We start from the raw sequence: 16,816 nt of genomic DNA, 5'->3' as shown, positions 1-16,816 counted from the left end.
AGCGTAGGGAGATATTCATAAATTACCTCATTTCAAATTGGGGGGGCTGGATAACGGATGATGGTAGCATGACGTAGGAGGAAACGGGGTCATTCGAAGCATGATTTTTGGATGATTTTAGGGGGGGGGGGGGGAGGGGGGGATGACGAAATTTATGGACAGCCCCTAGCGAGTGGTTCGAAAAATGGAATCTTCACCGTTGCGAGGGTTTCAAAGCACGAGGGTTAAACAAAATTTGCCCCCGAGTGAAACACAAAATTTTTCACCACACCAACCCTAAGCAAATATTAAATGTAAAATATCAAACAGAATCAAACCAAATCAAATCCAAATGAATGATATTAAATATTTATCATCCCAAATCATAATTTAAAAGTTAATTCTACCAGCAAACATAACAAAACAACTCAAAATTTGCATTTGATTACTTTGCGTCACATGTGAATAAAATGCAACTTTGCTATCAGTTTTTGAAGTGCAAAGTAAGCCTTTCCGAGCTGGTGTGGTGAAAATATATATTATGTTTTGTGTCGTATAGTTAAGGTGTCACCAGTCACAGTGTTCTGTTGCTGTGTTCAGTATAGATTGAACGAAACGGGACGAGTGATCCCTAAGAAAGCTGGAGGCCCGAAAGCCACATTTTCCACGCTCAGTTGGGTTCCTTCCTGATACTGGTCAGTCTGTATGGAAGCCGGGATCGGAAACCGTTTTATTTTTCAAACCGGTTTCGTTCATTCACCCGTGAACGAAAAGGATTTCGTTTCCGTTTGCGGTTACCGGTTAAAGAACTGTTCTATTAAGATACTGATTTATGCCTAATTCGCTCGCTTTCCGTTTTTGTGGAACGAAATTATCCGGTTAAATTGAAAATATCGAAGCAAGATAAAACGAGTAAGTATTGCTATCTCTTTCACGTGTGACAACAAGTTTAACCGATATTATATTGTTCCCTGCGAACCATAAAGTTCCGTTCCCTCTTCTTACCGGTTAGGAGAGAGAACGTAATTTTTTAGTTCGCGTTCCATCAATTAACCGGTTTTTCAATGAACGAAATAATATAACGGTTATGGACCGATATTAACAGGTATTTCAATTCCGGTTCCGAGCCCTGTATGGAAGTACGTACCTCAAGTCCCTTCCACTGTCGCTCTCAGGATGGTCTCCTAGCAGCGGGTCGTGTCTTGCCTCTCGCTCTCGCACCTCCAGAGCGACAAGAGATCCCCAAGAGAGCTGAAGGCCCGATCGCCAAAGTTTCCACGCCCAGTTCGGCTCTAAGGCTTTTGTGGTGGTCGCATCTACCTCCATCTAAAAAAAGATAATATTGAGGTCTTTATAATCATTTGTTACTAATGATAGAAAGGCGTAATATTTGAGGAGCTTATATTCAAAACCTGATCAGCGCTACTCGATGCTAGATATCGACTATGAAAATAGTCTTTTTAATACGAAAACTGAAGTATGGAGTTAGCACTATGTATTTTTTCTACACGTCGACTGTAATTCTTAAATTAAGATTTCGTATACCAAACTGCATTTGGGTACTTTTAATGTATGGGCTCCCAACTCAACTATAATATTCATTTCGATACAGTTTAGTCAACTATAATGAAACTGACCAATCACAGCTCGCCGCGGTCAAGAGGACGAAACAAAACCATAGCTTAAATTATTTATTTTAGGTTGTATTGTAGAAACAATTGCTTCATAAGTCAGAAACGCGCATGTGACACCCATAATATAGGAACATCCATAGACTACAAAAACCGCTTAGCATTACTTGTTAGTCTCCATGGGCTACGGTGCTAAAATCGAAAAAAAAACTGTTTAAAAACTGAATTTAGCGCGGAGCAAGTACAGTCAACAACAGAGCTATGAATACAGGCAAAGTGTCAAAAATATGTATATGTCGCAGTCAAAAGTGTGAACTGGTCAAAAGAACTTTTAACCGACAAAAACAGGCAAAACTGCTTTTGACTGAGCATGTGGTCAAAAGTAGTTTTGCCTGAAGATCATTGGTTACTAGTAATTGTGACTGTTACTATCAGTCAAAAGTACTCCCAGAGATAGGTAGGTTAGGGTTTTTTTTTTTTGCTACGCCCTAAAAACGAAACTGCTGCCAGAAATAGGTATGATTTTCAGGTAAAACTACTTTTGACCAATATGCTCAGTCAAAAGCAGTTTTGCCTGTTTTTGTCGGTTAAAAGTTCTTTTGACCAGTTCACACTTTTGACTGCAACATATACAGTACTTTATTGCCTGTACATTAAGGTCGTGTATACATATTTTTGGCACTTTGCCTGTATTCATAGCTCTGTTGTTGACTGTACCAGGGCCTCATGAGTTACGAGAAGGTCTCGTTGACCGACCCGCCGGGCCGCGGCCGGGGAGCTACGAGTATGAAGGTAGCACGGCTGCTCGAGTATCTTAGCTGTATACTTTTGGTTTGTTTACGTATATGATTGTACTAGTTTAAAGTATTATTTTTGTTGACTCGTAGAAAAAGTATTGTATACAAATTTTTTTTTCAAAAGTCAGAAACGATGGTCACAGTCCGACAGTCGTACTTCACTCGCGAAACGCCCCGAACAAAACGATAAGTGACCGTGACGTCAAGGTCACTGAGAGTCCATCTTGAAGTATGAACTGTATATGAATAAAACAAGAAAATTGCGTTTTTGTCGGTGAAATATTGCGTTTATGTATATAGTTGCTATATAATCTTTTTTTGGATAAAATGTGAGGAATCGAATGGTATCCTTACTTATTTCGTTTTTGGAAGTTAAAAAAAAACTTAAATTTTGAAACTGTCAGGTGCTGTATTTTTGTATTATTTCCATATATTTTTGTAATATCCAACATTATTGTGATAAATTGCTCATTTGCTATCTATTTTACTAGATTTTGTTATAAAATTCAACATGTGTCATCATCCCTATAGTGATTGTATTTTTTTCTCCATGCAATGGGTACAGCAACACTCACATCCGGCGGCAGCCTGTAGAGCTGTGTCGCGGCCGCGCCCACGGCCGGGTCGGCCAGCACGCGCGAACACAGCCGCGCCGTGAGCCCGGCGGGCACGTACGAGAGCAGCAGTACGCGCCGCACCGCGCGCCCTGTGGAGCGGCCCTCGATGCTGATGCTGCCAGGACTCTCCTCTGTAACAATCATATACCATACAAAACACACATTATTAATATTATACACTAATGTATCAGGGTAATTCGCCAGTAAATGGCCACTTTTAGTAACTGGCCACCCCATACCAAAAATGAATTCTATTCACCTATAAATATAATTCATTGTAGTATAAGGTGGCCAGTTATTGAAAGCTGATGGCCAGTTATTGAAATCTTGAAGTGGAAGTGGGAGTTGGAAGGGGTAGACCTCGGCGGACTTTCTCTGATCAGATCGGGGAAATTCTGAAGAAAGGCCAGGTCAAGAGCACCCTAAACCGGCGAGCGTGTATGAAAGTGTATAGGAAGTGTGTTATGAAAGTGTATAGGAAGCGAATGAGGTATGTCAGGATCGTAGCAAGTGGAAATCCGTGGTCTCTGCCTACCCCTCCGGGAAATAGGCGTAATTATATGGTTCTATGTATTATTTTTGCTTGTATGTAGATTCAACGTTGACGTCTAAAAGTGCCTTTGTGGTATTTACTGAAAAATTTTTGATGTTTGATGTATGGCACCATCGTGGCCGTAGGAACTCTGTGATAAAACAATGCAACCTAATTGTGTTGGGGGTTTTAAGAATTGTCTCGATGAGTATTAGTTGTCTGTGGAAGGAAAAGTACAATCAGCGATAAAAGCTTGTACAGTCAACTGTAAAAATATGGGTGTAGCCAACTTATTCAAAAATATGTCCCATAGATCTTAATTCGCTGACATAAGAGTTATGGGACATATTTTTGAGATGATTTGTACACCCATATTTTTACAGGTGACTGTACAATCAAACACATTTCTATAACACTTACGTATCGTGTTCGTAATAAACGTAGCTCGGAAAGCGGCTAAGTTAAAATGGGACTGGGCTGGTCATGTCTGCCGAATGCCGGACGACTTGTGGGCCAAGTTAACCACAGAGTGACCCCGCGACTCTAACCGGGGAGCCGGCAGGCCTCGTCGGCGATGGCGGGATGGCTTGGACTCCTTCTTGAGAAACTGCCGGCCTAGCCAAGGTGACAGTCGCTATCGCTTCGACAACGAAACGCTTTGTGTCTTTCTATCACTCTTTCATATTAGTGCGACAGTGACAGTTGCGTTTCGATTGCTACGAAGTGTAAGCGATTAGCATGTTGGCTACGCGGTCTGGCCCGATACAGCACTAAGAGACGAGTGGAAGAAGAGGGGGGAGGCCTTTGCTCATCAGTGGGACACAGTGGGCTCTGAATAATAATGTAATAACACTTACGTATCAACGAGGGTGAGTCAGCCCGCGCAGGCGCAGCGGCCAGCGCGGGCGCGGCGCGGCGCGGCGTGCCGGCGCCCGCCCACACGCGCGTCTTCAGGGCCAGCTGCGGTGTCTGGGAGAAATGAAAATACAAGCTAGTAGTAGTTGTCACGTCATAAATTGATTCGCATTTGTTCACAGACTAATGTTTATAAAAATTCTAAAGGTAACCCTTTTTTTTAACGTATGGCGTATACATAAACATTCTTAAACAATATGTAAGTAGCTAAATAAAAAAAATATTATAAATCCACATTCGGGGTCCCGAGTCACGAGATTACGTCAGGTGTTAATTTATACAGATCTTCCGGGGGGCCTGGAAAAGAGTGCAGAGGGCAGCGCTGTATAATATGCTCAACAGTTTGAACCTTTACCTTTAGAAATATGCCCGAAAATAAATAAATATTGACAAAAGGGAAGTAGAACTTAAGATATTTACTCTGCTGTCGAAAACTTGTGACCGATGGAGACATACGACGTTGAGCAGGCTAATAGTGACCCGTGTGGGGCACAAGAGAGACTCGCGGCGGGCTCGGTGGCGGGCAGGAGCGGCGGCACCAGCAGCGGCCTGCTGTCCCAGCAGAGGGCCAGCTCGAACTTGTTGAGCAGGCTAATAGTGACCCGTGTGGTACAAGAGAGACTCACGGCGGTCTCGGTGGCGGGCAGGAGCGGCGGCACCAGCAGCGGCCTGCTGTCCCAGCAGAGGGCCAGCTCGAACTTGTTGAGCAGGCTAATAGTGACCCGTGTGGTACAAGAGAGACTCACGGCGGTCTCGGTGGCGGGCAGGAGCGGCGGCACCAGCAGCGGCCTGCTGTCCCAGCAGAGGGCCAGCTCGAACTTGTTGAGCAGGCTAATAGTGACCCGTGTGGTACAAGAGAGACTCACGGCGGTCTCGGTGGCGGGCAGGAGCGGCGGCACCAGCAGCGGCCTGCTGTCCCAGCAGAGGGCCAGCTCGAACTTGTTGAGCAGGCTAATAGTGACCCGTGTGGTACAAGAGAGACTCACGGCGGTCTCGGTGGCGGGCAGGAGCGGCGGCACCAGCAGCGGCCTGCTGTCCCAGCAGAGGGCCAGCTCGAACTTGTTGAGCAGGCTAATAGTGACCCGTGTGGTACAAGAGAGACTCACGGCGGTCTCGGTGGCGGGCAGGAGCGGCGGCACCAGCAGCGGCCTGCTGTCCCAGCAGAGGGCCAGCTCGAACTTGTTGAGCAGGCTAATAGTGACCCGTGTGGTACAAGAGAGACTCACGGCGGTCTCGGTGGCGGGCAGGAGCGGCGGCACCAGCAGCGGCCTGCTGTCCCAGCAGAGGGCCAGCTCGAACTTGTTGAGCAGGCTAATAGTGACCCGTGTGGTACAAGAGAGACTCACGGCGGTCTCGGTGGCGGGCAGGAGCGGCGGCACCAGCAGCGGCCTGCTGTCCCAGCAGAGGGCCAGCTCGAACTTGTTGAGCAGGCTAATAGTGACCCGTGTGGGGTACAAGAGACTCACGGCGGGCTCGGTGGCGGGCAGGAGCGGCGGCACCAGCAGCGGCCTGCTGTCCCAGCAGAGGGCCAGCTCGAACTTGTTGAGCAGGCTAATAGTGACCCGTGTGGGGTACAAGAGACTCACGGCGGTCTCGGTGGCGGGCAGGAGCGGCGGCACCAGCAGCGGCCTGCTGTCCCAGCAGAGGGCCAGCTCGAACTTGTTGAGCAGGCTAATAGTGACCCGTGTGGGGTACAAGAGACTCACGGCGGGCTCGGTGGCGGGCAGGAGCGGCGGCACCAGCAGCGTCCTGCTGTCCCAGCAGAGGGCCAGCTCGAACTTGTTGAGCAGGCTGACCCCCAGCGAGGAGGCCTCGTCCCCCCGCGCCAGGAGGGGGGACGCCTTGAACACGTGCGCGAGGTCCTCGATCTTCATTATGCCTGGGGAATTAAAGTACAGTAAGTTCATCGATAAAAAAAAACATTTGCCTATACTCCTCACATAACGCCTAATCAAAATGCCCGTAAAAGTTTTTAAGCTTAAAGTTTTACGAAACAAAATCAGCTGTTTAAATAGATTTCGGCAAATTGTAATTATGTCGATGCCTTAGGGAACAGCTGATTTGCGAAATATTTAAGGTAAAAACAATGAAATTATATCCCGGTAGACCCGTTTGTGTAATTAAACATGTGTACAAAACGCGAGAGTTTAAAGTGTTATATCCCAAATACGACTGTGGTATTACAAACAGAAAATTTCCTTCGTTAGTCTATTGTTTATATAATCTCACCGTTATTAGCAAATGGATTGATTTCCCTAACGGTGACCACGTGGGCTAGAACATCGCAGAGCCACTGCGGCCGAAGGAAGTACAACAAAGTCCCCCGCCGCGTCTGTCTGTTTGTGTGTTTATATGTTCGCGTCAAACTCACAAACCTGAACGGATTTTCATGCGGTTTTCACCTATTAATAGAGTGATTTTTGAGGAAGGTTTAGGTGTATAATTTGTGCCGGAGCGGGTCGCTAGTACTACATAAAGTTCCACAAAGGTGGTGTGCCTCGCCTATAGTTAGTTTTTTTTTGCATTAGAAAGAAAGTAAGCGATCTTGACATGTCTTTTTATTATGGATATGGGATTAAAAAACAGAAAATTTGGTTCGTTAGTCTGTTGTTGATATAATCTCACCGTTATTAGCAAATGGATTGATTTCCCTAACGGTGACGACGTGGGCTAAAACATCGCAGAGCCACTGCGGCCGAAGGAAGTACAGCTGCTTTAACGCCGCGTCGTCGTAGTGCACCAACACTCCTGCAACACAACAATCAATAAGACTTCTATTTTCGTAGTCGACATCTAGCATCGAGTAGCGGAATTATCAGTACTTATTGGGTTCGGAGTGGAATTTTACCAGGATTGAATAGAGTAAAACATTATTTGTACAGACAGAAAAACGATATATACCGGGTGTGGCCTGTAACATGAGCAAAAAATTAAACTGTAGGCTGTACTCCTCATACTGACCAACATTTGTTCAGCGACTTTTAAAAATAACTTGTGGTTTGATTTTTATTACACTTTAAAGTTTATTCTAAGACGCAATGTATTGCGAATTTTGTTATGTTTAAGGCGTGACAAGCAACGTCAATCACAATAATATGGCGTGGCGATGGCGTCCATTGAAGATAATATTTATTTTGTATGAAAAATAGGGAGTCTAAATACTTCATAATTTTTAAAAGTTGTTGAACAAAAGTGTCACCGTTTGAGGAGTACAATCTATGTTTTAATTCTTTGCTCGTGTTACAGGCCACACCGTGTATATTCATTTGTTCAAGTACACTGACAAAATAGAAGACCACAGACAAAACAAAATAGTCGCCACCTCATGGCATAAGGTTTACAACCGTTATATTTATATGTTCTAACAGTACTGCTACTTGACAATAGATGTAGCGCCGACCGGAAAGTCTTATGTTGTTGAGCATTAGACTTTTCGGTCGGTGCTACATCTATTGTCAAGTAGCGGTACTGATAATTCCGCTACTCGGTGCTAGATGTCGACTGCGAAAATAATAGTCATTTTGGTACCAAAACTGATGTATGGAGTGAGCACTCTTGTCTTACTATATTTCTCTATGACTGAACTGATAACCGAGGTTTGATGATATCCTTCTAAGGCCCAGCCATACAAATGAAAAATGCAGAATTTGCCACTGAAATCTGGACCTTTAGTGCAGGGAATAAAGTTGATTTTGGTTTTGTTTGAAAATTGAACGAAACAAAACAAATGCGACTCTATTCCAATTGAATAAGATTTAAATTTCATCGAACTGATTAAGAACTATAGGTAGGACATTGGGCCTTAGGAGGATATGTTACCGTTCTCATGCAGGAACATGGTGGCTTGATGCAGCTCGGCAGCATCTCTGAACGTGCGGTGTCCCTTCGCCTGCATGTACTGCGTCACCTGACACACACATATATATATGTATAAGAATAATTCACCACCACGGGGGGACCGTAGGGCTGGCGCGTACCTCGCTCAGCGTATCGCCCTGGCGGCACAGAGGGGTAACGCCGCCAGTGTAATGCTGCTGTTTAAGTGTAGTTCAAAATGTTATTCAATTAAATTTTAATTGTAAAAGTTTTAATTTTATGTTGTATAATTTATCTTTTAATTTAATTTGGATAAGAATAATTTCATTTATTAATGGCAAAATAAAACTACATTTCATTGAAACATATTACAAAAAGTATATTTAAAGCATATAGTTTATTAAAACCAAAATATTACTTTTCTAATCCGCGAAAAACGTTTCGCGGATTAGCAAAGTAATATTTTGGTTTTAATTAGTATGGATTTCCGCAAAGTAACGCCTGATTCTATTCACCATATAGTTTATCACGAAATGGTCCAACCTCAGCATAATGCTAACCCGAAAGTCAGCGCTGCTGGTCTACCTCGAAAATCGAAATTTGTAAATTGCGGGCATCTTTCTATGTCACTCCAATTACGCCTTCATTGGAGCAAAAGAGAAAGATCCCATATTTGTGGGTCACGAACGCAACCGTACGACACGGCCTTATAAATAATGTGAACGAGTCCACTTTGCGGTGGCGATCAGCGCCATCTAACCTGCTACCTTATCTTATACCTCTAAACGAGCAATTCTTGTATATTTATTTGTTTATATGTATATATATTTCGGGGATCTCGGAAACGGCTCTAACGATTTCGATGAAATATGCTATATGGGGGTTTTCGGGGCGAAAAATCGATCTAGCTAGGTCTTATCTCTGGGAAAACGCGTATTTTTGAATTTTTATATGTTTTCCGAGCAAAGCTCGGTCTCCCATATATTTTGAAATAAAGACTCAAAATCGCGACTCCTTGAGCTCTCAGGTAAATTTACATTTTTTGTCAAAACACATTGAACTACCATTATTTGGTGTTTTTATCAGGATATTTGATGACCTGTTCAAAAAAAGAAAGTGATTCAAGAGTGAGAAAGCAAAACAACGGTTACTATGATTCGGTTACTACGTTTTATTGTAAGAATAAGAATAATATTTATTTGAAAAAACCTTGTTGCCCCACACTAGGCTATGCCTGTGACGTGATGGATTCACAATTCGTAGGCTAAAGGTTAAGAAAAAACAAATCTAATAGGTAATAAATAAGGAAATTTTATGAAATTCAATGAAAGAAAAAAGGAAGGTAAAAAGGATGCGTGTGTGTGTATGCGTGCGAGTGTGTGTAAGGTTACAGAGATGGTTATCATGTAAGTGATTAGGTGATGACCTTCAACAGCATCTCAGTTATCTTGTATATATCAAAAAAAAAAAAAAAAACACGATCGACCTACTTTATAGATATTACAGACGCTGACACAGCAATACTTGGTTACTAAGTGTAAGATAATTCAATACCTACATATTTATGTCTCTATATTCATGATTTTAATTTGTTTTATTGTTTATTGTTCTTTAAATTAGTTTATTATCTCTTTGCCTGAGATACAGGATTATATTCCTAGTCCAGGCGCACGTAACAATGTACGTAAAATGTAAAAATCACGCGTAATGTAACATTAGCAATAAGGTTTTCTCAATAAATTATTCTTATTCTTATTCTAACTCACCAGTCGTTTATACTCGTCGTGGTTGAGCACGGGTTCCCGCAGCTCGGCCGCCAGTGACGTCACACACTCCTCCAACGCCAGGTACATCAGCCCGTATTCATCAACTCACCAGTCGTTTATACTCGTCGTGGTTGAGCACGGGTTCCCGCAGCTCGGCCGCCAGTGACGTCACACACTCCTCCAACGCCAGGTACATCAGCCCGTATTCATCAACTCACCAGTCGTTTATACTCGTCGTGGTTGAGCACGGGTTCTCGCAGCTCGGCCGCCAGTGACGTCACACACTCCTCCAACGCCAGGTACATCAGCCCGTATTCATCAACTCACCAGTCGTTTATACTCGTCGTGGTTGAGCACGGGTTCGCGCAGCTCGGCCGCCAGTGACGTCACACACTCCTCCAACGCCAGGTACATCAGCCCGTATTCATCAACTCACCAGTCGTTTATACTCGTCGTGGTTGAGCACGGGTTCCCGCAGCTCGGCCGCCAGTGACGTCACACACTCCTCCAACGCCAGGTACATCAGCCCGTATTCATCAACTCACCAGTCGTTTATACTCGTCGTGGTTGAGCACGGGTTCCCGCAGCTCGGCCGCCAGTGACGTCACACACTCCTCCAACGCCAGGTACATCAGCCCGTATTCATCAACTCACCAGTCGTTTATACTCGTCGTGGTTGAGCACGGGTTCTCGCAGCTCGGCCGCCAGTGACGTCACACACTCCTCCAACGCCAGGTATATCAGCCCGTATTCATCAACTCACCAGTCGTTTATACTCGTCGTGGTTGAGCACTGGTTCCCGCAGCTCGGCCGCCAGTGACGTCACACACTCCTCCAACGCCAGGTACATCAGCCCGTATTCATCAACTCACCAGTCGTTTATACTCGTCGTGGTTGAGCACGGGTTCCCGCAGCTCGGCCGCCAGTGACGTCACACACTCCTCCAACGCCAGGTACATCAGCCCGTATTCATCAACTCACCAGTCGTTTATACTCGTCGTGGTTAAGCACGGGTTCCCGCAGCTCGGCCGCCAGTGACGTCACACACTCCTCCAACGCCAGGTACATCAGCCCGTATTCATCAACTCACCAGTCGTTTATACTCGTCGTGGTTGAGCACGGGTTCTCGCAGCTCGGCCGCCAGTGACGTCACACACTCCTCCAACGCCAGGTACATCAGCCCGTATTCATCAACTCACCAGTCGTTTATACTCGTCGTGGTTGAGCACGGGTTCCCGCAGCTCGGCCGCCAGTGACGTCACACACTCCTCCAACGCCAGGTACATCAGCCCGTATTCATCAACACCAGTCGTTTATACTCGTCGTGGTTGAGCACTGGTTCGCGCAGCTCGGCCGCCAGTGACGTCACACACTCCTCCAACGCCAGGTACATCAGCCCGTATTCATCAACTCACCAGTCGTTTATACTCGTCGTGGTTGAGCACGGGTTCGCGCAGCTCGGCCGCCAGTGACGTCACACACTCCTCCAACGCCAGGTACGTGGCAGGAATCCGCTGCTCCAACAGTGGCTCTTTGCTGCCTGAAATTATACTTTATTATTATTACCGTAAGGAACTATTTCGGCGAGAGAGTGCTGTGCATGCATATACAGGGTGCCCAGTAATTAATGGATAGCCTTCTAACCACCGACAGAGCACCTTAGGCTGGTCCAGAAAATGCACTTATAGGTCTAGTAAAAGTTTCGTGGTTTTCGAGATAATCGAACTTTTCTGTCTTTTTAACAAGGAACCAAAATAGAAACTTTTACTAGACCTATATGTGCATTTTCTGGACTAGCTTAAGGTGCCTTGTCGGTGGTTAGAAGGTTATCCATTAATTACTGGGCACCCTGTATATTGATTTAAATTTTAAACAAACGCGATTTTCACTCATAATTTTACAAATTTTCTTCCCTGCTAGGAGGGATCAAAGTTGTACTTTTCTGTTGTAGGACACGATTTTGTCTTTCTTGCATACTATTTTTCTTTGCTCACATAATACATATTTTGGAACATAACCATTTCCTCATAGTTGATGTGAAAAGCAGTTTGTGTCACACGGTTTCAAAATTATTTTGTCTTGGGCGTTAACACTTGAATCCCTCATTACGCTCAGGATTCTACTTTAGAATCCCTCACTACTTTCGGGATTCTATTGAATCTATCGCTTCATTCAGGATTCAATGTACGCCCTTGACGGAAATATATCATTTTGATCCCTTGTAGCACAAACTACTACGAGTATAAAAGAGCCCCCGAGGACTACTTGCAGAAAAAAAATGGTATAGTGAAGTTACCAGGCGGTTTCACGCTGTAGGCGACAGAATATATGATGTCGGCGAGCAGCCGGATGTTGTGCTTCGTACTGCATGATACCTGCGGGACGACATATATGAAAACATTTACAAATAGGTCAGGAAATGAATGCTCAACAGTTATTTGTTTCACTCGGGAGCAAAATTGTTGTTTAACCGCTCGTGCTAATATTGATACCCGAGCAAGCGAAAGATTCCAAAATATAACCGAGCGTAGCGAGTGGTTCGAAAAATGGAATATTGAGCGTTGCGAGGGTTTCAAAGCACGAGGGTTAAACAAAATTTGCCCCCGAGTGAAACACAACATTTTTCACCACACCAACCCGAAGCAAATATTAAATGTAAAATATCAAACAAAATCAAACCAAACCAAATCCAAATGAATGTTATTAAATATTTATCATCCTAAGTCATCATTTAAAAGTCAATTCTACCAGCAAACATAAGAAAACAACTCAAAATTTGCATTTGATTACTATGCCTCACATGTGAATAAAATGCAACTTTGTTATCAGTTTTTGAAGTGCAAAGTAAGCCTTTCCGAGCTGGTGTGGTGAAAAGGGTCTGATATGATGATGAAGTAGTATATCACCTCGACAGAGTCGCAAACTCGAGGGAGTCCCTTCTTATCAGCATCGGGCGCCTGCAGCAACGCCGAACGGATCAGTCGCTGCAGCGCCGCTGGACTCTCGCTCTCCGACAATGTACTCTACACAAACATTCTTCGTTATAAATAATAAAATAATAATAATGCGACGCGTGCGCGGCAGGGCCAACAGTCTTCTAAGGACGATCGCGGTGCTTATGACAGCCCCATAATTGGCCACTGGGCAAAGTCGCATGCGTCGTTTGTAAATTACGATAAATGACATTTAATGAGACCTGATTTATTTTTAATTTTAATTTTAATTTTAATATTGTATATTGTGTAGGTGTATATTTTGAGGGAGATCGAATGTCACTTTATAGGAATTATAGAATTCGAAATTTTATCAAAAACATATGGATAACATATTATCAATATTATCATACTTACGTTAGCGATCTGATCGTAGTGCGTGGCGACAAGAATGACAGGCGATCCCGGGGCGCGCGCTTGTATAGACCTACGTGCAAATTATATCAATACATGTTTTAACCCTTTGAACGCCACAGACGGCATTTGACGTCGATCGTTTTTTGATGAAAATCTACTGAAAAACACCCCACTTTTAGGTTGGCATTCACAAAACTAAATTTTACCCCCGTGACGTCAGTGGCACGGCAAATGGATGCGCCGTTTGGCGTTCAAAAGGTTAATAAAAGAACTGATTATTGGAACCCGTTGTCAAATAGTACTAGTCTAATATATACTGGTAAAATCTCACCTGAGCCATCCAATGGCATCTGCCAGGCCCTTCCTTCCGTCGGTGACTTTCCACACCACGAGGTACAGCGAACGGCGGGAGAGGAAATACTGGTGCGTTGCGTAGTACCTGAGAAATAAACCGGCTAAGTGCGAGTCAGACTCGCACACGAAGAGTTCCGTACCATGACGCAAAAAAACGGCAAAAAATTACGTTTGTTGTATGGGAGCCCCACTTAAATATTAATTTTATTCTGTTTAAAATCGACTTTTAAAAAAAGGAGGAGGTTATCAATTCGACCGTATTTTTTTTTGTATGTATCATCCCTCATAACTCCGTCATTCGTGAATCGATTTGGAAAATATTTTTTTTTGTTTGTAAGTATATAGTTCTAAGTTGGTCCCGTTTTCGTCAAATTCCAGTTCTGATGATGGGATCTATGAGGAATCGAGGGAACTCCTCGAATGTTATAGGCATACATATAGCGATTTGTGTGTTTTCATCAATAAAGCAAGTATTTACGTTTTGAAATGGAACTGCTGATGATGATCAAAGCGGAACTCTTTAACGATGCATATGTCACATTGGCGATTTTTCCTCTTGGTTAAGTTTACTAAGCCAGTAAGATTTATAAAGAACATTTTTATCAAGATTTAGTCTGATGATGGATTCCATGATGGATTGAGGGAACTTGTCATTGGTGTATGTAGAAGACGCCTTGCTGGGTTATTGGCGGGTTTTTACTAACGAGGGGGGTAAATAGACTCACTCGCGCTGTCCGCCGAAGTCCCACGTGCGGAACGTGACGGGTCCGCGGGAGGCACGTGGGGGCTCGTAGCTCCACGTGCCGATGTCGACGCCGACGGTGGACATGTTGCGGCCTGACGCCTTGTTGCCCATGCGCAGCGCCCAGTGCTGGAAATGAGGGCATCTTAACCTTTTGAACCACCAGCTTGGAAAGGCTTACTTTGCACTTCAAAAACGGATAGTTCAACATATATCAGTAATTCACATGTGAGGCAAAATAATCAAGCGCAAATTTTGAGTTGTTTTCTTATGTTTGCTGATAGAATTGACTTTTAAATTATGACTATGGATGATAAATATTTAATAACATTCATTTGGATTTTATTTGGTTTGATGTTGTTTTATATTTTTCACCTCAGCAGCTCCAACAAGGGTACTTTGCTTCTTAAAAACAGTGAGCAAAATGCGATTTTGCTCACTGAGTCATTTTGTCTCACTCAGTGAGCAAAATCGCATTTTGCTCACTGTGTGTGTCTCACTCAGTGATCAAAATGCGATTTTGCTCACTGAGTGAGACAAAATGACATTCAAGTGACCTTTATAGTCAAATGTCATTTCAACATGCGGGGTCTAATACAAGTTCGATATACTTGGGTTCTATTATCTCTGTCCCTCTAGGTATGTTCTCACTGCTTAGGGTGAAAAATTTTGTGTACTACACGAGATCAAAGTTATTTACATCTCGTGCGCTTTTGAATCCCTTACTACGCTCAAGATTCTAAATTAGATTCACTCGCTACGCTCGTGAATCTATTATAGAATCTTTCGCTTGCACGGGACTCAAAATAAGCACTCGAAGAAATATCAAACTTTGATCTCTTGTTGTACAAATAACTATTACATTTAAATTTTGCTTCGGGTTGGTGTGGTGAAAAATTTTGTGTTTCACTCGGGGGCAAATTTTGTTTAACCCTCGTGCTTTGAAACCCTCGCAACGCTCAAGATTCTATTTTTCGAACCACTCCCTACGCTCGTGGTTCAATTTTGGAATCTTTCGCTTGCTCGGGTATCAACGAGCGGTTAAACAACAACTTTGCGCCCGAGTGAAAGAAATAACTATTAAACTTACATCGGTCCCTTTTCTTCGATACTGTATTGGAGATTCTTGTCTCAAACACTCCAGTAAGCTTGTTTTGCCGATACCCTGAAATAAACACTTTTGGTTACAAGTACATCTACCATCAGTTTTGACATTGACATATACGCTCACGTCTACGTAACTTACTTTCTATGCATCTCGCTCGTACTCGCATATGCGAGCAATAGTGCAAGCGAGATGTACAGAAAGTAAATTACGTGGACGTGAGCGTTATGCCAATGTTAAAACTGATGGTAGAGGCTCAGGTGGAGTAATCGAACGAGCGAGGGAAGCGAAGTGAAGTTCTTACATTCAACTTGGAACACACGGCTGGCTAGGGGCACGTCCTGACATTTCGATGTTTTTAAGCTGAACTATCCGAGGATAGTTTGATACACAATAACTTAAGTAAATTTGTGACGTTCCACGGCAAAAGGTCCTTATGGCGGCTGGCGCTTACGTCGCATAGCCATAGCGCCGCAATAATATTGAAGTGGCGTTAATAATAGCGTAAGCGCCAACCGCCATAAGGTACCTTTACTCGTGAGACGTCACATTTGTTCCAATTTAAATAAAAAAAACATAATTAAATAACTAACCTACAAAACTTAAACTAAATCTAAAAATAAATAAAACTAAACTTAAAATAAATGATTACAAAATATCCATCTGCGGCATGGTGCCGTAGATGCTGGCAGCATTTTCTCGCTGTATCGCAATACTTATTCTTTGTGCGAGGAAGCTGCCAGATCTACGGTCACCAGTGGCGTCAGCTATCCTTTTTGATAGGTCCTTAAAAAGAGTAGACGCGTTCGGACCCCACGGGCCAAGGGTCTCGACACCAAAAGGTACGAAATCGTATTCGGGGCCGAGACCCCTATATTTGGTCTTTTTTAATTTTTCGGCCGCCTCTGCTGCCGCGCCGGCTTTTGCAGTAGTGCCGTGGAAATGAGACGGGGCGGGTGTCCACACAGGTGGAGTCCCACACTAGCACCCGACCCATCTTCCACGGAATTAGTGACATTCCGTCTGGTCACTTACCATTTAAATGAAGTTGGGTGAACGTATAGTTGAAGTACCCCACGATGTCCATGCTCTTGTAGCAGCATGGACCCTAGAGGTCATGTAGAGATGTTACCTGCAGCCCCACCAGCATCAGCCTCATGTTGGTGTACGGCCGCGCCTCCTGCAGCACGGACTTGAGGTATCCCACGATGT

At 44.0% G+C, this 16,816-nt stretch overlaps 1 protein-coding gene across 1 annotated transcript in view; it reads right to left on the bottom strand.

Annotated features, from left to right (window-relative positions):
- Positions 1 to 16,816, bottom strand: part of LOC134803083 (leucine-rich repeat serine/threonine-protein kinase 1) — a 122,471-nt gene that overhangs the window by 39,602 nt on the left and 66,053 nt on the right. Inside the window, exons 24-36 of the mRNA XM_063775789.1 lie at positions 15,590 to 15,664; positions 14,483 to 14,628; positions 13,735 to 13,842; positions 13,404 to 13,473; positions 12,960 to 13,076; positions 12,350 to 12,428; positions 11,469 to 11,593; positions 8,291 to 8,378; positions 7,097 to 7,219; positions 6,178 to 6,350; positions 4,414 to 4,525; positions 2,983 to 3,155; positions 1,127 to 1,305 (exon numbers count right to left, since the gene is read on the bottom strand). Coding sequence (XP_063631859.1) covers positions 1,127 to 1,305; positions 2,983 to 3,155; positions 4,414 to 4,525; positions 6,178 to 6,350; positions 7,097 to 7,219; positions 8,291 to 8,378; positions 11,469 to 11,593; positions 12,350 to 12,428; positions 12,960 to 13,076; positions 13,404 to 13,473; positions 13,735 to 13,842; positions 14,483 to 14,628; positions 15,590 to 15,664 — 1,568 coding nt within the window. The remainder of the gene's footprint in view (positions 1 to 1,126; positions 1,306 to 2,982; positions 3,156 to 4,413; positions 4,526 to 6,177; positions 6,351 to 7,096; positions 7,220 to 8,290; positions 8,379 to 11,468; positions 11,594 to 12,349; positions 12,429 to 12,959; positions 13,077 to 13,403; positions 13,474 to 13,734; positions 13,843 to 14,482; positions 14,629 to 15,589; positions 15,665 to 16,816) is intronic.

This window comes from Cydia splendana, chromosome 26 (assembly GCF_910591565.1).
Source record: "Cydia splendana chromosome 26, ilCydSple1.2, whole genome shotgun sequence".
NCBI classification, from domain to species: Eukaryota; Metazoa; Arthropoda; class Insecta; order Lepidoptera; family Tortricidae; genus Cydia; species Cydia splendana.
The sequence above is the reverse complement of the archived record's forward strand: the minus strand, read 5'-3'. Positions and strand labels throughout refer to the sequence as shown.